General features: G+C 34.6%; 1 protein-coding gene across 5 annotated transcripts in view; it reads left to right on the forward strand.

The window, feature by feature from the left end:
- Window positions 1-1,397: 1,397 nt before the first annotated feature.
- The window catches only part of LOC125679676 (syntaxin-binding protein 1-like), a 36,955-nt gene continuing 15,906 nt past the window's right edge, over window positions 1,398-22,446 (forward strand). Inside the window, exons 1-14 of one of the 5 annotated variants that reach the window (XM_048919089.2) lie at window positions 1,398-1,500; window positions 3,608-3,739; window positions 4,588-4,664; window positions 8,561-8,639; window positions 14,213-14,316; window positions 14,794-14,942; window positions 16,072-16,156; window positions 16,579-16,709; window positions 16,878-16,982; window positions 17,199-17,406; window positions 17,983-18,121; window positions 18,955-19,064; window positions 19,394-19,462; window positions 21,985-22,095. In XM_048919089.2, the coding sequence (XP_048775046.2) occupies window positions 1,473-1,500; window positions 3,608-3,739; window positions 4,588-4,664; window positions 8,561-8,639; window positions 14,213-14,316; window positions 14,794-14,942; window positions 16,072-16,156; window positions 16,579-16,709; window positions 16,878-16,982; window positions 17,199-17,406; window positions 17,983-18,121; window positions 18,955-19,064; window positions 19,394-19,462; window positions 21,985-22,095 (1,527 nt within the window). In that variant the 5' untranslated portion in view covers window positions 1,398-1,472. Of the gene's footprint in view, window positions 1,501-3,197; window positions 3,239-3,607; window positions 3,740-4,587; window positions 4,665-8,560; window positions 8,640-14,212; window positions 14,317-14,793; window positions 14,943-16,071; window positions 16,157-16,578; window positions 16,710-16,877; window positions 16,983-17,198; window positions 17,407-17,982; window positions 18,122-18,954; window positions 19,065-19,393; window positions 19,463-20,042; window positions 20,100-21,984; window positions 22,096-22,446 lie in introns of those variants that run through there. The other 4 variants (XM_048919090.2, XM_048919091.2, XM_048919092.2 and 1 more) reach the window with 4 other exon arrangements.

A 22,446-nucleotide genomic window follows, 5' to 3' on the forward strand; every position in this document is an offset into this window, starting at 1 on the left:
GTGATCTAACCACTGAAACCCTACAGATGATCTAACCACTCAGGTTATCAATGGTCGATATAGTCTTAACTACTACACTTTCCTCCTGCCCCCAATTCGCTCTTGAAGAGGCACAATCCAGATTCTTTTAGCCCCAAGTAGGTCTTTCACTTATTTATTTGGAAACGAGGGGGTTATTTATATTTGGTCTTCCCTAGGGGATAGAAAATACCGAATATAAATAACCCCCACGTTTCGACAAAAATGTAGACCTTCCCCTGAAGTTCAGGGGTGGTCACATGATTTATGGCTGGACTGGAAATCGAAACTGGGACGCCAGGCATAACTAGTCAGGGGCTCTAGATAACCAACGAACTACCTAGGCCTATATCCATATAGCTCTTATTACTACACTTCCACTATGTACAGCTAATGAAAAGCTATACTATTATGAAAAACCACAAGCATAAAATGTCCGCATACTACACCTGTTGCATTTCACACAATAGCTGATACGGTTGTTGTTCCAGAGGTGAAACGAGTAACAACTAGATTTCTGTTATTCATGCATGTTAAACCTGTAATGTACATAATTTAAAGGAGCATTAGCTTACGTGAAAGTGATGGCAACCATTTTTTCTTAAATTCTCTTGAGCAATTGTGTAGGAAGATATATATTAATGACTAATGAAATATCTATTTTGTACAAAAAACAAGAGAAATATATTAAAATTTCGTTAAAAACCATTTTTAGTGTAAAGAAATATACATGTATATTAGGAAGGTTATTGTCTTGCAAGACAATGATGATTTAATCACCCAAATCACATATTCATGTGCCTGTTTTGAGGTTTAAAAGTGTTTGAAATGATTATATACCGGTGTTATTACTGAAATACATTGTATATAAAAGAGCGATTTTCATTGAATTCAATTTTTGGTAATAAAATTACATATAATGCCCCTATAATGAAAGGGAGGGAAAAAAATAAACCAAGGGAAGGGACATGGGAGAGACAGGAAGAGGATTGTGGTAGTGAATTTTCTCTTCGTCCAAAGCAAAGACATGTTGTGTCCAGGGGTCCGTGTTTTCCCAACTATCTATTTTGTTTTGCTTATATGAGTTTTGAGATTGATCACTGTTCGTTATCTTCACCTTTCATGAAGCTTGTGACTTAAGTATGTTTTAAGTTTGATACAGTTTTTGTCCCCTCTCTAGATTTGAATAGTATTAGCAATTTAGTTTTCATTATCTTATAGTCTATCATTAGATGATAATTATTTTACTGGTAGTAGGTCAAACGGGTAATCGTACAAGTTAACTATTAAAATTTATGCGGACCTTGTATTTGATATTTGATAATCTAAAAAATAAAACAAATTCTTTATCAATGTTCAACATAATTAATTTTCATCTACTTAATTAAAAGCTCAGAACTATTTACCAAATATCAGTTGAATTTTATTTGCCGCGGACCTGTAAAAAATTCAAGATGTCGCTGAAACAGGCAGTTCATGAAAGTAGGCGAATATTTTCTCCATGTTTTTGTTCATTTAAAAGGACTTCTTGATGAATTTCGAAGTTGGGCTTAATTTATGAAAGTTTCAACCTTTTTTCTAATTATATATCCTTCCAGAAGCCAACCATGGTTTACACAAACACAGTCGCTTCTCTGAACTGTCATCCAAGTGTTTAATAATAGAGCATCATCTTCCGATCGATATTTGCAAATCTGATACGTAATTTAGGCACATTATGTATACATGATTTAAGAATACACCTTTCGTAATTCTTAAACAGAAAAGTATGCAAGGGAAAAATCCCAGTTACGGACTTTATGCTACAAGTTCTGAATATTTTCTCTAGGTCGAGTTTCCTCTATCCTGCTTTCCCCTCCCACTCAAATAATTGCGTTATAGTCGCATATTTGTGGACGACTGAGTGATGCAGTTAAAGCTTATACGTTACTACGATTCAAGTTTTTGTGTTAAAAAACAAGTTTGCATACTTGAAATAGCTAAACAAAACTATCAAATACAGCTTGAGCAAGCTAGTTTAGTATGAAGATTTGAAAGAAAGGCAATGCAAACATTACTGTAAACCTCTCCACCTTATCAAATCATATAACTTTAAACATATTCAAGCTTCATAAAAATGGAGTGTGAAAACTCACTTTATTGTATTCAGAAAAGAGTTTGCTCTTATTTTTCATGCCAGGGAATACATGATTTTTCATATGAAGTAGGCCTTAATCAAAAGGCAGTTTGTCAAGAAAGATCTTTGTGATTCTGGTAAAACTGGTTGATCGTACCTTTTTTTGGTACCATTATGTTCCATGTGGAGCCTTTTGGTAAAATAAAAAAGTTTCAAGATGTAAGTCAGTGAAAGCGAAATGTCGTCGGACCGATGGACATGTCCGGTAAGTTGACTCTCGGTCCGGTAAACTTCGTTATATTTCCGGTCCAAATGTCCGGTGATTTTCCGGCAATGGTTTCGGAAACTACGCAGCGTTTTTTTCCTTATATAACTGGTTCCGATAAACGGTGCCATTCCCAATGCCAAAACCCGTTGATTTTTCCCATTATTGAGATGAAATGTTGTACGAGTTAACTAAAATGTTCACTTCCGGTATTAAATCGAAAGTACAGATCATGGCAGTGTGTTTTGTAGAACTACGACGATTCCTTGTCTCACAACAACACATATTACCGTAAAAAAGTTTGTAAAGAGATGAATACTTCTTGTTCTGTTGTCTTTTTTCTTTTCTTTTAGTTGAAATCATTTGCCTATACATTGGTAGAAAATTCCCAATTTGTTCGATTTTGACGCTATTTTTCCCAATTGAATGGGTACCTGTACCAGTGGGTAGAAAAAAATTGCTGCTACGTTTCGACTTCCAGTTCCGTTTATTTAAAAAAAAAACATACAAAAGCGGTAACATGTTCCAATTAAAATGAAACAGTAATGCAGTCCCCGGTAAACCTTTTAAACGAAAATCCAATGACCAGGAGCAAGGCTCAAAGTCTTTCATGTTTTGATATAAAAATAATATTACTTTTTTTCGGTCTGGTAAAATGTGATTCGGTCCGGTAATGTTCCTGTGTTTACCAGACCGAATGTCCTGTAAAACATTTCAACATTTCGCGATCACTGTAAGTGTTTTATTGAATTTAATCATGATATAGCAAGGCCTTGTTTTGTCTTTACTATAGAAAGTAGGCGGTGATTTCACTCTAAGTACGGGGCGAGAAATTGCAGGTAATGAGAACCCTGCATGTAGGTTACTAGGCAAAATCTAATGAAATGTAATGTTTTTAATTTAAGCAAAAAATATGAATTTGAATTAAATTGACGTTTATTATAAGCCCTCTCTTAGATATGTGCTAGTTGTAAATATGATTTGAATCCATTTAAAACAAATGATGTACTGTTCTGTCATTAATTAAAGTGTAAAAACCGAAATTATTATTGTTGGTTATTATTTGATCTCTTTATAAATGGGAGAATAGTGATTGTAACCTTGATAAGTCATGCTGCAGCACAAGAAAGATTAAACTTGCCCAGATCATATAAATAGGATGCTGTATTTTTCTTTTTAATTAATGAATATTGTGTCTTTCCCCTCAGAGATTATGTCAGATGTTGTCCAGGCGGTAAAAAAGAACGGAGAATGGAAGGTGATGATAGTAGACCAGCTGAGCATGAGAATGATATCATCATGTTGCAAGATGCACGAAATTATGTCAGAGGGAATCACATGTAAGTATATCTGATGTAAATTAAAAGTGGTTTTCCCTGCTTTTCCTTCAACACTTAAACACAAAATGGAAGTAAGATTTAGAAGTATGTGTGTGTCCTTCAGCTTATATCATTATATTGCTAATGTCAAATGCTTTGTTATTGTCAGAAAATAACTTTATTGTTAGAAAATAACTATCCTCTTAGTAGGTGGATGAAAGGGGAGGGATGTACTTGGTTTAATTGTGGATAGTGAGAGAAAGTATTTTTCTGAGTAGTGGAGTTAACTCAATTGTAGCACACTGACTTTTTTTGGGGGGTCTCTCTTTATCGGGGTTTGATCTTTTAAAATGGTTTTATATGGGAGTGTCACTCAATCCAACACGTGGGTTTTCTCTGGGTACTTTGGTTCCCACCCCCACCCCCCTCACTCATGCCATCTCCTGTGCTACAGAACAAAGGACCCCATTATTTGTAATTATGTTAGAACATTCATGGCTTATACTGGTATTCACTATGTAAGAAATGTAAACTATTATCAACTTCTTGATTTTGGTTTCCATCTCTATGTTTTCAATATTATCAATTTGGGGGAGGACAAAGGGCAAATTAAAAGATATTTTTAAAAAGGGATTAAGAAGGTATATACTGAATGAAAAAATGGAAACAGACTTTATCCTTTGACCCCTTTCCCATTCAAACATTTTCTTGATCCAGATCTGGTTACAAACTTAAAATGTTCACACAATTCTCTCAAGGTTTGATACTTTGTAAATTAAAAAAAAGAGATGCTTGTGTATAGTACTGATATTATTTTTATGTGTTAAAAATCTATTTACAATGAAAATCATTCATATTTATTTATACAGTGGTAGAAGATATAAATAAAAGAAGGGAAAGATTACCAAAATTGGATGCTGTGTATTTGATTACTCCAACGGAGAAGGTAGGTCAATTCAAGCTGCTCGGGCCCTGTTGGGAAAGATACCTGAAAGCCAGAGCCCCATTAGGGCCAATGACAAATGACTGAGTTATAAAGACCCATTGTATATCTTTGTATGGTTACCTGTGGTGGTTTTTTTCTGGAGAGCCATTAGATGACAAAATCAATAATTCTTTCAGTCTTCACGAAAACATTTAAAACTTGCTGGCTAGTCGAACCAGTGAACTGTCTGAATTTACTGGCCCACAATGAAATTTACTGACCCCCCCCCCCCCCCCCAAATTTTCATAGTACATGTTTAGCACATACATTATGGAATGTATTGTAAAACTGTACAATTAATTTACTGAAACTATGCTTACTACTCATATTCATATCCACCCAAAGACATCCTTTCTGTCGATACCAGAAAAACAACACCGTACACGGTATTTTCTTTCTCTGTCTTCGCCTGCAACAACTAGACTACAAATTCACGTATTTTTCACAAACATGAAAACAGCCGGAGTGCACCTTAGGAAGTAACCTTCTCTACCAACATCAAATGTAAACGATTGATTAATTCTATAAACTATAGAAATTGCACACAATCAGAGATAACTGCAATTGACGAAGTTCATTTTAATACGCCAGTTTCGAGATACGAACTCTTCTGTGTATGAGGTGCATTTAGTGGAACTTTGAATGACTAAGTGGGACAGAGTGGACCTACAGTCAGCGAGAAAGACGATGAAATGTATTGAAAGTGGCTTCTCTTTTAATATGTAAATGTGGGAAATACAAAATACTATCGAAAGAAATGTTTTACTAAAGTGGAAACATAAAAACAATGTCATATTTGCAAGTAATGTCTTTGATATGGTACTTATGACCAACGAAATAACGTGATATGATAAGAATTCTATTTATTATATACCCATCAATGTATCATTCTTTGATACTGTGGATTTCACAGCGTGTGATCCGGTTTTCCGGATCACCACACTGTGGTTTTCTGATTCCGTATCAGTATCCTCTGAAACTGATGCCGTCACAATGACGTCACAATGCAACAACGCAACGTTATTTGTGGAAAATGTTGACCGCGTCACAAAGGAACCTGCGTATACAAAACATAATTTCATGGTATGTCTGTGTTTTTGATCATTTGGATTACATTTATTATCTTATAAATGTGGATTTAAAATGCACAAGGGGGTATATAATAAATTTATCATTACTACAGTAACTTGATCCGAAGAGTTGGATCACGTCTCGTTGACAGGCGCGGATCATCAGATCAAACTCGACGCTTCGCGTCTCGTGTGATCTGATGATCCGTGCCTGTCAACTCGACATGATCCGACTCTTCGGATCAAGTTACTGTAGTAATAATATATATGTATTTAATTACTCCCTAAATACTTATAACTTACTTAGTTTGTGTATCAGTCGAATTTGGGTGATCTAACAGTGTATGAGAACCTTACTGAGTACATTCACTTACGCTGTGATGAATATTAGTCCCACTCCCGCGTGTAAACAAATTGTTTCGCGCCTCACTATCCACGAGAGTTCTCCAAAGGGAAATAACTCAGGTTTATCTCGAAACCGGAGTATTGGACAATGCAATAAAGCAACAGTTACCGCGATACAGAACACGGCCGTTTTTGTTGTTTCAATAAGTCGTTCGTTGAATATTCACGTGATCAACGTACAAGTTATCTTGACAATTGCAAGTATAGTTATTGTTCTTTATTTTAAAGAAATAAACAAACCACGATGTTAAAACACTTACTTTATGTGCTATTTTATATCGATTTATTTTTATTTTGATGGTAATTTAAGTAAATAAGACGTTTAGAATATCTAAATCCAACATTATAAGATAAGATAAGATAAGTTTATTCCAATTTTGGGCCCAGAGGGCATAACAGTAAGACAGATTATAAAGAAGGAAATTCAAGAAAGAAAGAAAGTTTACAACATTAACTACAGGTTACATAGACTGCAAACTGCATGTGGATGCAGCATGTTTGGGAAACAAGTACATACATATATGAATTGCTAATCATGTATATATACAAGTAGATGGACAGTATCAGTATTATACCAATATATGAATAATAAACTATAATGATTTTTGCAGTTTTAAAGCATCACTTCTTTTTCTGAAAGTTTGCACTAAATATTCACTCAATTTGACAATTACTGGTTTGTCTTCATTAATCATCAACCAAGTAAATTTGTCCTTATTTGTTAGATAGATAAAATTTTTGTTGAGCTTGTATATACCATTAAAAAACATATTTCTCTCTTCAACATAGAATGGACAATCAGTAAGGAAATGAAATTCATCTTCAACACAATTAAGGTTACATAATTCACATATTCTTTTGTTTCTTTCTAAAGAAATCTTCTGGCCAGAATTGGTTTTTGTAAATTCATATCTTCCTCTTTCAATTCGAAGGTCATGTGCACTAATTCGAAATCTACATAGAGTTTTTCTTAATTCTAGGGATTCTAAAAATATATAACTTTCCATAGTAAAGTTTTCTTTATACGAAAAATATGTTGTGAGTTTTCCTGATTTCTGACCCTCTTCACGTCGTTTTGACCAGTAAAGTAAAAATTGTTTCCGTACCTGATTCTTCATTTGTTTTTTGAAAAATGAGAATTTGAGATTTTTACAATTGGGTACCAAAATGCCCATTTTTTCCTTAAAATAATTAATGTTTTTGTACCAACAATTTATATTATATGAATTCAGATTGATATTCTCTGTATAAGCACTGTATAACAGGGATGATTCTGGGCAATTCTCAAGTCTATGCCAATATAGTAAAATACTTTGGATTATAGAGCAGAACATAGGATATTTACCCAATTCAGAGATTATTGCAATATTAGTACTTCTTTTACCGGCACCCAGTAGATGTTTACAAAACTTGATATTCAGGTTTTCTACCTCCCAATTTTTAAAGGTATCATATAAATCTCTGTCTTTTTCCATTATATTTAATGTGACTTACAAAAAGTCAAGTCTACAAGCCCATCGGACTTCCTGATTTTTTATTTTCACTGGCCCAACCCTAAAATTCACTGGCCTTGGTCTTCGGACCACTGAGTTTTCGTAAAGACTGTTCTTTACACATTGAAAATACACAGTAAGTGCAGCAAATTGGCATGAATTCAGTATCAAGGTTACCAAGAGATTTCAGTGGAAATGTGACTGAGAAAATGTGATTTCAAATGATAAAAAAATAATGGAAAAAGTAGGGATTGTCTATGTATGTTATATATAGTGTTCAGCAATACCCTTTACAATAAACATGTATTGAAGTGAAGGGCTTAGCCAGCTAGAAATAACAAATTTATCCTTTATCACAGTTATTGATATTTTTCCTTTCTGATTGTTCAATAACCTGGGAATTTCTTTCCCAGGTTAAGACTCCCAGTCATGAAGGGCATCATGATTCCGTTATTTTCTGATTGAAAATAGTAGTGATCTAAGGCATAGATTTCTGTATTTAACAACAGTATTAATATGCAAGGGGTTTTGTTTTGTTGCTAAATTAATATTGAAAATGCTGCATTTGAATTTGGCTTTGTATCCTTGTTTATTCAAAACAAATAGCGTAATGGCAGACATAAGAACAAGGTTTGTGGACGAAAACGTGATTTAATTATTGCAGCTAGTGTTAATGTGTGCTCACATCATAGATGTCTCCGATTGGCAGGAGGGGGTCTTCATAACACTGCTTTTTGAAGAAAAAAAATTTGCAGCTCTTTGAAATGTTGATTTATACACAAGAACCATTTTATATATATTCTCATTGAGAAATTGCATACATATTGGTATATCTTGCTAACATGAAGGAAAGCTTTTATTTTGTTAAGCATTATTTACTCTTTTTCAGTCTGTCAATTTATTGAAGCAAGATTTTAACCATCCTACCAACACACAGTACAGATCTGCACATGTCTTCTTTTCAGAAGGTAAGTTACAGGAAAGTTAAGATAGGGAGGTGTTTGCATTCTGAAAAATAAATCATAGTGGTGATGAAGATGATTAACTCCATTTGCTGAAATTTACTTGAAGAAGAAAACAAGTGTATGTTGCATAGTTTACATGGAAGTCTGCATTATTTCCTGATGTGTTAACTTAGATGTGAATTTCAACAGAAATAGAGTTTTATGATCCATTGCTTTGCTTCCCTAAATAAGTTTTTATCCTCCACTCCTGAAATGGCTAGAGCATGTAGTGTTACCCTTTGCCGTCATTCTGTCATCATCTTTGCTCTGGATGCACATATTCAACTAAAATTCAATATGTGGATACATCATGAGAATTCTCATTCTCTACCCAGAGTTCCGTGCGCTCCTCGCACTACACCTCTGTCAACAGCTTTTTACAGAAATCTTGTAAAAGTTTCTAATATCCAACATTTATGTTTTGGACTAAATATTTAGTCATATTATGAAATGTTTTTGGTGCAATTAAATTTATACTTACTGTAAATTGTTTAAAATCGCCGTTTTCTGATCTTGAATTTGGAACTTTTGTAATATGCGTATGAATGTAGGACATTCACGTGGTGGAGATTTAAATGTAAACATGGAATCAAAAGTAAAGAAAGGCTGTAAAAATACGATAAAACTTGTGAAATAAGAGACAAACAGCGAAATGGTAAATATGTACTTCTGAACGTGCCAGTGGGCTATGAAAAGAGGCTGATGTATCACCTGTTGCCAGAACTTTTAAAGGGAAAGGAAACCGAGAATGATTGTTTATATCATGTGATAATATTGTCACGTGATTCCAAGCGTTGACAGAGGTGTATGTGAAGCTTGCCTAACACGCCCTCTGGTGAGAGAATGGAGAATTCTTTGTCTCAGGTTGAATAATTTTTGATTTGTACCCCTTAGACTTAAAATTTTTCAAGCAATTCATGTTTCCTGCTCATTATGTCAGCCATACATGGACATCTTAATCAAAAATCAGGATATAGACATGTCAGGAGAATTCATAGGTAAATCTCAAATTTGGGTCAGGTCAACAACAAAAAAATTGACAGTTATGGCCTTTGGACTTAAAATTTTTCAAAGAATTCAGTTTTAATTCTCATTATCTGAATCATACGTGGGAATTTTGAATTGAAATTTGGAATTATAGATATATTAGGAGAATATGCTTTCCAAGTACTGTCAAAAACTTTTGGCAGAGTTATGGCCCTTGGGTTGCTCTGACACACCTAGTTTTTAATCCCCTGACACAAGAATTTTGGTCTGTATGTCTGTCCACAACTTTAATTTGAGCCATAACTTATGAATTATTTTGTCAGCTGCAAAGCAAAATGGACACCTGGCTAAAGATCAGTATACCTTCCACATCAAAATTGTTGGAGGGTATATTGGAAATTTTGATTAGAGGTTTCCATTCATAGGTGGATTGGTTTATGAACTTTAAGATAGTTCCACCATCATGTGATTTATCAATAGTTATGGTTGAAAGTGGAAAAACTGTATTAATTTCCACTCACTATAGTTTATTTTGATTAATAACCAAAGAAAATATGTATGTTGATATCGGACATACAAATTTAAAACAGAAGTATAGGTCAACATCAGAAAATTACACATTTTAGGAAAACAGAATAATAAGAATAGATAAAAACTTGTTAATAAAAAATGACAAATTTTTAATGTCAACAGTTTAATGTCAACTGCTTATTTATAAATGTTTATAAATTAATTCTGGATATTATCATATTAGGGAAAACATTGTATCATAGACATACAGTAGAGGAAATACCAGTATAGGAGTTATTACCCTTGATAACATTTTTTCCCATAAATAATTGATTCTCTATGGAAAATATAAACTTTTTCATGATCAATAGTTTATCAGGTTTTTATGCCCCCGAGATCGAAGATCAGGGAGTATATTGTTTTTGTCCTGTCTGTAATTCTGTCATTCTGTCTGAAACTTTAACCTTGCTAATAACTTTTGAACAGTAAGTGCTAGAGCTTTAATATTTCACATGAGTATTCCTTGTGACAAGACCTTTCCGTGGGTACCAACATTTTTGACCCTGTGACCTTGACCTTGGAGTTTGACCTCCTTTTTGAAAACTTTAACCTTGCTAATAACTTTTGAACAGTAAGTGCTAGAGCTTTGATATTTCACATGAGTATTCCTTGCGGCAAGACTTTCCGTGGGTACCAACATTTTTTACCTTTGACCTTGGAGTTTGACCTACTTTTAAAAATTTGACATTTGTCATAACTTCTAAATGATAAATATATATTAGAGCTTTCATATTGCACATGAACATTTCTTATGACAAGATCTTTCAACTGGTACCAAGATATTTGTCCTTGTGACATTGACCATTTTTGTGTCGCCTGCGTTACACGCAGTGGCGACATATAGGGATCACTATCCGTCGTCTTGCGTCGTCGTCGTCACAAAAAATTTCTGTCACAGTTTTCTCAAGAACCACATGGGGCAACTCCCTGATATTTGGCACAGAGCATCAGTGTGGCCAACTGTATTGTGTAAGACATTTTCGAATCTGTCGCTTATCAACTTCCTGTTTGCTGGGACTTAGAATTTTTTACAGCAAAAAAATTTCTGTCACACTTTTCTCAAGAACCACATGGGGCAACTCCCTGATATTTGGCACAGAGCATCAGTGTGACCAACTGTATTGTGTAAGACATTTTCGAATCTGTCGCTTATCAACTTCCTGTTTGCCGGGACTTAGAATTTTTTACAGCAAAAAAAGTTTTTGCTGAAGATTTTATTTTATGATTAACTGAAGAACAGTATTTTTATGTACAAAAGGACAGTATTTGTAATTCCCATACTGAAGGACAGGATATGTGATTTCAGAACAGCACTAATTATGATTTTTCTTGAGAAACAGTAAATTGGATATATAAAAAGACAACAAGACTAAGCAGTAAACCCAACAGATAATTACTTATGGTTATTACCATTGTCTTGAAGAGCACAGTAACAGGTTGATACATATTTTCAAACATATGTTTTCATTCAGTCTACATTTAATAAATGTCTTAATTTCAAACAGATTCTCCCACAAATTCCATTGCATAATAATGTCTCATCTTTCAATTTCAATTAAGTTATCATTAAAGAATGTTTAGTAATTCTCAAAACCTTTAAAAGGAGTATTAAACTGACAAAAACCATTTGAATAATTTACTTTTTCAACATTATACGTGATATATTACATATAGAATGAACTAGCAGGCGACACATGTCTTCCGGGGAAGACTTAATACTGCGTTAGAATTGGCCATTATCGGGGGCAAACACATCTTGTTTTATTCCTATTTTATCTAGTGAATAAATAAAATTCCTCTGAAAGATATATTTTTTTCATGCGCAGAATTTGATTTGATAAAGATGTTTGCAAAAACCTTTTATATCACATGAGAATTGATCTTCCTTATGGATGATGAAAAGGCTTGAGGTCAAAAGGTCAAGCAAAATTGTCTCCAATGTTTTGGTGATTTTTCTTTCCACTTTGATTCACAATACCTAACTGTCAATTAAGCAGTGAATTATTATTTTTTGAAAGATGTAGCCTCATAACTGCAACAGTGTGTGCATACAAATTGAATAACGCACATTAGCAAAATTTGTTTGCACACACCATTGCAGTTATGAAACTACATCTTTCAAAAAATAATAATTCATTGCTTAATTCTGAAAAAAAAAATTAATAGTCCAATTGTTGAATTGATTTTCAATAAATATCATAAAAATCAACTTAATATTAACAAAGTTTACAATCTGAACTGGGTTTAAACATTTCAAATCCATCTAATTGTAAACAGTGTAGGTACAGTCACTGTAGGTGTTAGTCGGCCATGTTGTCACTTCGAGAAATTGAAAGTACAATTACTGAAAGAAGAATTGTTGAAAAATCTTGCACTTGGATTAATTTCTTGTGTTTGTTCGGTGATATTAACTACATATTGGAGGTAAGATCAACTTATCTGGTACGGTGATGGACAACAAGGCTTTGTTTTCATTCGGCACACGCATGGCCGAGCACAGGAACTGCATGGTAATTTTGTCTGTAATAATAATAGTAAGGATCTTATATCATACCACCCCCTAATAAGGGGTATTAACAGTGTGCGAAATTAACCATGGACTGATAGACAATGTCTATAGAAAATCGAGTCGGTCTATAACGATCGAAATAGCTATAGACCGACTTGTCTAGGAATTCTGAGTAAATAACTGGTTCCCCGCCGCTTATTAAACACATATGAGAAGCGGAACCAGTTTATATGTATTACGCTGATGTTTCTTTTCACCCCTGCTGTAATGAAATGTTTCACAATGTAATTACAAATCATTCGAATCAGATTATTCCATTTTCAACTGGGGGGGGGGGGGGGGGGGGGGGGGGGGGGGTGTGTCAATTTGATATTTACTTCAATGTACAACATTTTTCATGCAAATTTAGAATGTCCTTTTTTGAACGGTTAAAATATGTGGAAGGTGTATGCCCTGGAATCAATCGGAAAGGGGTCAGTACAAGTTCCAGCAAGGCTAAAGTCACAGAAAATCATGAGAAAATGAAATGTGGTAGAAGTGACCTAGAGGAACTGAAGAATCAAACAGTGAAACTGAGCTGGAACAAAATGAAAAAGAAAATGAACTTCTAATTGAAAAGCTTGTGCATGAAATTGAAAAATAATATAATTAAACTGAATGAATTACCAAATCAAATTTGTGTCTATTATTTACTTTTTAATAACAATGAATATTGCATGTTAAATTTTGGTCTATAGAAATTTGTTGTGGTCTATAGGAAATGAAATGACTATGGACCGAAAGTCTATAGGACTTTAAAGTTAGTTTCGCACACTGTATTAATAATTTTATTTGTAAGTTGTATGGTATAAGACCCCTACTACATGTATTATTATTACAAAATCACCAGTTGAACCGTTCCTGTGGGCGAGATGCAGACGACATGTTCGACAGTGTTCATACGCCAAACAGATTTATAGTGATACGGTCTTTACAGTTATAGGCAAATATTCAAAATTATTTAATGCATTTTATCACAGGATTAAAGAGTAAATGTAAATATTGAAGCGCAACACACCCTCTACCATCCACTGCCTTGATTTGATCTCTGCTCCATTTCAATTGTTCTGAAAAATTGTTGAGTGTGGTGGAAAACATCAATCAATCAATTGTGCTCTTCATGGAATGGTGATGAGATGAGGGATATTTGTCAGTCCATTTAGGAACTTCTAGTTTATCAGGTGTCTGACCTTTTGTCTGTCTGTGGAAACACAATTGTACAGTTCAGCAGTCATCACCTATTCCTTGCATCATTCAAGTATCAAGATTGATTTATCTATGTAGTGCATGCATATTTCACAAATGAAGCTGATGTATGGGAGGTCAGGGTCATATCCTGCTATGGTATCAGTGTACCATTTGTGTGTGGGGAGGGGGGGGGGGGGATTGTCTTCCACAAACAGTGTTTAATTTTCTTTATGATTTTTTTCAGCATGTCCAGATGTTCTTTTCAATGAATTATGCAAGTCAGCAAGTGCTAAATATATAAAGACTCTAAAGGAAATAAATATCGCTTTTCTGCCGTATGAATCTCAGGTGAGACATTGTATTCAAATTGTAGAACAGATTTTTATCACTCTCCATGATTTTGCACCAGGTACAAGAAAAAATTTATAGTTTATGATTTACTTGAGTATTGATGAATGCACTTTTGACAGCTGTTTTACGAAACAGAGACAAAGTGATTATTTTCATTTGTCTGTTTTAAATCACTTATTACCACAGTACATGTTTGTATGTTCCTACACTGTATTCATTAAGGTTATTGGAACTTCATGTCTTGAACATGCAGTCAAACCTCATTATTTTGAACTTGATGGGACCAAGGAAAATCTTTGAGATATCCAAGTGTTCAAGATATTGAGGTCAAAATACATAAAGAAAATATAGTTGGGACTTCTAACTCGCTTTTGAAACATATCCATGGTATTCGAGATACAGCTGTTTGAGTTGTAGTCGGGCAGTAATTAATATCCCTACACTATTTAGGTTGTTGGAACTATTTTGTTGTAGGTGTATCATCTTGATTCTGCAGAGACATTCCAGTATTACTACAATCCTCTGAGACAGTCTGGTCGCACTATGAATCTAGAGCGCTGTGCTGAACAGATAGCAACACTGTGTGCTTCGCTGGGGGAGTATCCCAGTGTCAGATATAGAAGGTTGGCCAAAATTTATGATGCAGCACATTATAGACATCCTAGACACCTGATCCCACCTCTGGTGTGTCCAAGTGTCCATGTTTGCCCAACTTTCTACTTTGTATTCCTTATAGGAGTTATGAGATTGATCACTGTTCGTTATCTTTGCCTTTCACCTTTCTGACCCAATACAACCTTGGGTCATATGCTAACTGACATGTTTCATACCAATTGTTTGGCAGTTCTTTACACGCTGATTTTGACTATGGATTACTCCATTTACCTGAAAAATAAAGTTGGAGATGTGATACATTCTAATTTTAGAAGTGGTGATTAGTAGGGATGCCAACGATTACTCGACTACTGCTCGTTCATGCCGATCGTTGACTAAATTTTCTATTGTTTAGTACTCGTTAAAAGTTAAGTAATGTTCATTGATTCGAACCGCTTCTGTGTTTTTGTGAGTAAAAATGATGTAAGGGTGAAGTCAAACTGGTTTTGATTCGTTCATGTTTAAATAAATCATTTGAGTCTGTAAACATGCCTTTGAAATCCACTGTTTGGACATACTTCAAAAGATCTCATGATGGAAAAAGGATGATATGTAGTGATGACTTAGGTACACTTGTACCCTGTCAGTCCGATTTTTTTTTTTACCGAGTACTCAACCAAAGCCTGTGAGTATTCGACTAGGCTATTGGAATAAAATTGATATCCCTAGTAATTAGTTTGTTGAGAATGGGTGGTATGAAAGTTTGTAAAGCAATGTTAAAGGAAATCCTTCTTTCTGTGGGGGATGATTGCTGCATGAAAATAACAAAATTCAGAGGGCGAGTCAAGTGCCCTCCATCCCCCAAGTTTAAAATCAATTTTCCTGAAAAACATTTGGCTCAAGATATAAAGCAAAAAGTTATGTGCAATCTGCAACGACATTTTCTCAAATTTTACACACATATGTAAAGAATTTTAATCCATCAAATGAGTTTAGTCATAAGACCTTTCTTAATACTGGTTCCAGGTCAAAGTTCAAGGTCCAGAATGGATGACGGTCTGTTTTAGAGCTTTTGTATGTGTTGACTGTCAGTTTTGTTTGCCAGAGATGAGAACATTTGACCGTTTTATAACACTCAATGTGATGGTGTACTTGCAGTGAGTTTGACAGGAACGCTGAATTTGCTCAGATGGTGCAGCAGAAGTTAGATGCATACAGGGCTGATGACCACACTATGGGGGAGGTAGGGCTGCTCTGTGTGGATTAGATGTATAATTTGATTTAACACTGCTTTACAGGGATTATTGTTTGGAGCCTATTCAGTTCCAAATCAACACATCCTCTTATTTCCTTACACAGCTATCATAATATACTGCAGAATCAGGGATTCTCAAGGTGGTATTTATTAAATCCTACAAGGATAAACTGGTCCTTAGGAAAGAAAAAGATCTTTTCAACCACGAAATCAAGTTCCCATATGTATTTATATTTTTCTTTAAGAAGAGGGTAAAAATAAGCCGTGTATGATACCTGATCCCATTTGCTTATTTATAAATGAATATTGTTTTAATTAAATATTTTTCTCAAACCACAAAAATTAGACTCTACAATAATAATTAATTTCAAAGTTTGGAATATCATTTCAAATGTCATATTTTTTATCAGGGGCCACAGAAGGACCGCTCCCAGCTTCTAATTATAGACAGAGGATTTGACCCTATCTCACCCCTTCTGCATGAACTGACATTTCAAGCCATGGCTTACGATCTCTTACCAATAATAAATGATGTTTATAAGTAAGTTGTTTGAATATCTGTGGCTGTACGAACACATGTATTCTGTATTCTCAACCCATACATATGTACAGTTATGTACAATGTGTTATAGAATCTCCATGTGTATGTATATTTTATTGTTTTGGTTTATACCATATGTATATTCTGTTGTTGGTTTTTTTTGTACAGATATGATAACACCAGTGGAGAAATCCATGAGAAGGAGGCTCTTCTGGATGAGAATGATGAATTATGGGTTGGTTTACGACATCAGCACATTGCTATTGTGTCCCAGTAAGTCCCTGAGGTCACGGTTTATTCTATTTTTAAAAATTGCAATACCATGGCATGCTATTTAACATGTTTTTGTCGTCCATTTTATGTCACCTTGCACTCTTGCACACTAATCACTAACTATTACAATTTATCATGTTTCTGAGGTTTCACTGAAAATAATACTTTAAGTGATGTGATTGTAAATTGATATATTTCTCTCTGTTCTGTATTCAGGCAAGTTACAAAGCAGTTAAAACAGTTTGCCCAAGACAAGCGAATGAACGATGGGGAAAAGGCCAACATTCGAGACCTGTCCCAGATGTTGAAGAAGATGCCACAGTACCAGAAGGAACTCAGCAAGTACTCTACACATCTCCACCTGGCAGAGGACTGCATGAACAAGTACCAGAAACACGTCGATCGACTGTGTAAAGTAGAGCAGGTAAAGTAGAGTCATGGGTATACATTACACCTGTATTGTCAGTCTGTAGGTAAACATTACACCTGTATTGTCAGTCTGTAGGTAAACATTACACCTGTATTGTCTGTCTGTAGGTAAACATTACACCTGTATTGTCAGTCTGTAGGTAAACACTACACCTGTATTGTCAGTCTGCAGGTAAACATTGTATTGTCTGTCTGCAGGTAAACATTACACCTGTATTGTCAGTCTGTAGGTAAACATTACACCTGTATTGTCAGTCTGTAGGTAAACATTACACCTGTATTGTCAGTCTGCAGGTAAACATTACACCTGTATTGTCAGTCTGTAGGTAAACATTACACCTGTATTGTCAGTCTGCAGGTAAACATTGTATTGTCTGTCTGCAGGTAAACATTACACCTGTATTGTCAGTCTGTAGGTAAACATTACACCTGTATTGTCAGTCTGTAGGTAAACATTACACCTGTATTGTCAGTTTTTGTTAATATGTGCATCTCATCTAATCAGTGACTACCACTAAAGATATTCGTCAATCCTAAAGCTGTGGGAATGAATCATTGATCGCTATTTTAGGACTTAGCCATGGGAACAGACCCCGAGGGAGAGAAGATCAAAGATCACATGAGAAACATTGTACCTATCCTCCTGGACCAAAACATCATGGCATATGACAAAGTTCGCATCATTCTGCTCTATGTTATCCATAAAGGGGGTAAGATCTGTCACCAAGCCTCTGTAAAAGCAGTTTGATAAGAAGGATCAAATCATACTATTCTCAGGTGATGGGGGTGGGTGGGTGTAAATCTGTCATCAAGACTGACGAAACAGTTTCATGAGAAAAAATCAAAACATGAAAAGAAAGTTTTCTTTTACAACTTATATTTACACATGTATCAGAATATTTTTGAGAAGTGTTGACATCGTGATGTTTTTTAAGGAAAGGAAATTAAAAATTACGAATTTTTCTTTTTAAATGTTCCATGTTACAGTCTTTCCTGAGTGATTTCAAATAAATTTTATGGCTGGGAAACTTTCTGAAAAATAAGAGATTTAATAGTAATACAGGATTTGCACAGACCTTGAAAAGTGCTTGAATTTTGAGAATGAATATGAAAAATGTATGAATTTTAAGTAAAAAAAAAAAAGGTCCTAAAACAAGGCTCATTTTAAAATTAAAAAGTGCTTGAATTCTCTATTAAGTGCTTTGAAGTGAAAATGTAGAAGATTTTTCAAAATTACAACACCAAACAAAAAAATTTGGTGTCAGATCCATTTGAATTTTTGGTTTCATAATAAAAATATTGTTTAAAAATTTCGTGAAAGTAGGCTGGTAAAGGGTTTAAAATCAGTTGTCACTGTCTGCACAAACCATTGAATATCTGTACATAGTATGTGAAAATGTTTATCATGTATTGTAAAGCTAGTTTGATTTTTCTCCAGTTGTATTCGGTTTGTAATTTCATCATCACAACAGTAGAAGATGGGTCTTGACAATCAGGCATATACTTGAGATAAGTTATACACACAAGCTTGTACCTTTCACAGGAATAACAGAGGAAAATCTGGCTAAGCTTGTGCAGCACGCTCAGATCCCTGTGGATGTCAAGTGTATTATAACCAACATGCAGAACCTGGGTGTTCCAATTATTCAAGATGTAAGTCGAAATGTACTTGCTCACTCTCAGTAGACAGCTGTAGGTGTTTTTGAACTTCAATAGTTTTCTTTAGTGGTTATTTGTAGCCCTCAGTACAATTCATGCTGATTTATGGATAAATTTAATCGACTTGTTGCTCTTTAAGTTTTTTGGTTAAGATATTTCATTTTGTTTTTTATTTTTCAAATTTATGAAACATAACAGTCTATTTGTACAATCACAAAAGGGGCAATTCAATTGAGAAAGAAAATGAGGTCTGAACATTGCAATTTTGTTGTGCCCCCTCATTGTTATTCATAAAAGATCTGATAAACATTTGCATGCCTCAGCCACAAGGTAACAAAACTTTTAGCGTTGGAATAATTGAGGATTACGGAACATTTCACGGCATTGCCCAGGTGAGAGCAGGCTTCAATATGTCCGGACTCTGCTCACAACTCAGTTGTCTCCCTTGCAAAGTTCTACTGGAATATTGGATTTTGTATTGTCATATTCCTGTACACCATTTTTTTCCTTTGAAAATTCTCTTTGAAAAGAATTCAGATGTTAATAACCAGGGAAATTAAATAGTGTCAGATTTGAATACATGATAGGTAACTGAAATGTGTGCACAGAATGGACTTTTTCATAATTTTCTGTCTCCTTTCCTTATAATGGCTGTTGCTCGGTAAATGGATTTTTAGGGTAGCATTTCTTGTTTTCATCAGTAGGAATGAAAATTTCACAGCATCCCTTTCCTTTGATAGATGTTTTTCATAATGTTAGAGTAGGTGTTTGTATATAAAAAAAAAAACGCACTTCAGCAATCCAGATATTTCTGACTTTATCCCCTCATGGCTGTGTAGACCAGATTTTATTATATGTCAGTGCAGTGCAGGGTTATTTTGTTGTTATAAACATCGTTTTCACCCAACCTCAAACTACAAATTTTGTTGATTACTTTGTTTTTGTTTTTATTTTTCATCCACATATTTATAGATAGTTGAAACGGAAAAGACCAACATAAAAAATAAGTTGAAAAAGGCCCTGGTAATGGTATGTGAACGAATCAATCAGCCTGCGAGTGAGCTCCCCCGAATATCCTTACTAACACTCTAGTAAAAAATTCTCTGCATCAGATTCCTTCTATCTTATGACAAATTAAAAAAAAATATATCAAAGGATGCATTGCTGAATACTTTATCAGTCATTTTGATGTTCAATAAATTTTACTGTATACGAATACTCATAGCCATTTATTGAAAATGTTTTCATGATGCAGTGTATTTTGAAAAATGATTGATAACATTAGATCCTTGGTACATGTACAAATAACACACAGGTGAAATATTGATGTCAGTTAGCAGGTGACCTGTAGAAACCTGCAAGCTGGGTGTTTGAACACATGCTGAGCTGAACTGAATTGTGCTATGGATATTGTTTGATTGGGTGCTCATATATATATAAGAATGCTAGTGTTAGAATTTTGATTATACTTTGTGTATATTTTGATGTCAGTATTAAAACTGAAATGGTAGTCTAGCATTACACTGTTAACTTAATGGAATCAGTAATGTCATGATATTTGTTTGTTCAATGCATGGTACTAGACAAGTGGAACGTAGAGTTCCCCCCCCCCCCCTGTATTTTGAACAGAATTAATTTTTAGCTCATCTGAGCTGAAAGCTCAAATGAGTTTTCTGAGTGAAGTTTGTTTGCCTTCTATCATTTGTCTGTAAACTTTTCACTTTTTGACTTGTTTTTCAGTACTGGGTCATTTCTAACAAGACTGCAAGAACCATCCGATTCAATTTTGTTCAAATGAACAGCTCTTCAAAAGACAGATGATTAAATAATAGTGAAAATTGGGTGGGGTGTTTAAAAAATCTTCTCAAGAACATCTCTACCAAAAAAGCGTCTTTATTTAATGAAGGTTTAAGTGGGTTTACTCAAGGAGCTATGGGGCTCTGTGCAGGACCACGATAAGGGTTTAATGTTTACAACGGAATGTATAGGAAAATTCTTTAAAACCTTTTTGAGAGTCACAAGGTTGCAATTTGTTAAATCAAAAAATAAGTGTCCTCCTATAGTGTAGGTAGATTAAAGTTTTTTTTACACCATGAGCCCTAATTGCAGGATTGTACCACAGAAGGGGTTCAAAGGCCTACATTGGAATATACAATAACATGTGTATGAAATTTCTTCAGAAAATCTTTTTCTCAGGAACTAGAACTCCCAAGGATGCATTATGTCCAATTGAAACGGAAGCATCCTGATGTATTAAAAATGCAGATTGTTTGGGTATTTTTTACACCATTATCTCTTGATCCAGGTCGGAACCAACATTGGGTTGTTGATGTTGTTGTTTAAGTTGTATATAGCAAAATGTTCAGGTTAGTGATGTGGCCAAAGGGACTCTTGTTTCTTTAATTTGAAAAATTGTTGCATTAATTAATTTCCACAACATAATTTGAAAAACAACAAGCAGATTTTGAACAGCCATTCCAATGCATTATGTTGCTTTGCGGTGATAGGGCTTTGGCTTCCGTTTGTGTATTACTGACTTTTTAGAAATCCTTTCACAACTCTGGGTGTAGAAATCTTTATGCTTAAGGTTTATAATTAGTAAATTTAATTAAGCTTCAAGTACACTATAAAGAGGACATTTATCCAGCATTGATAGGATATTATATTACATTGATAGTATATTTATATGACGGGTGTTTTGGTGTACACTATCTGAATAGCAGCATGAGCACAGGCACTATGTGTGAGCCTTGGGACGTTTGCATTTGATATTTGTGTATCTACTCGTTAGTACTGAGTGTGCAGTAGTGTACTGAGTTTATTTTGACTTTTGGATGACCTTGAACTGTTTGTATTTATATCAGTAATTTGTGATGGCATTGTAACAACTCAGAGAGATTTGTGAAATTAACAGGGAGGGAAAAAGAAGTCCCAGCCCTACCAACCATTCAACAGAAAAACCAAGATTGCTGAGAACACGTACCAAATGTCACGCTGGACCCCCTACATCAAGGACATCATGGAGGTGGGTGTCACATTTATTGTCATTACTCAGTACAAATGTCATACTGGACCCCCTACATCAAGGACATCATGGAGGTGGGTGTCACATTTATTGTCATTACTCAGTACAAATGTAATACTGGCCCCCTACATCAAGGACATTATGGAGGTGGGTGTCACATTAATTGTCACTACTCAGTACTACAGAGGTGATGGACGGCAGAGTATTTCAATATTTAAAACTAAAAACTCTTAGATATCAGATTCCTACTCATTGATAGATATATTGGGTATATTTAGGTATCTTCTGTTACTGTAATTGAAATTTTTGCAAGATATGAGATTCCACACAGTTTGTGTTATCGGCTTCAAA

Source organism: Ostrea edulis, chromosome 2, assembly GCF_947568905.1.
Source record: "Ostrea edulis chromosome 2, xbOstEdul1.1, whole genome shotgun sequence".
Lineage (NCBI taxonomy): Eukaryota > Metazoa > Mollusca > Bivalvia > Ostreida > Ostreidae > Ostrea > Ostrea edulis.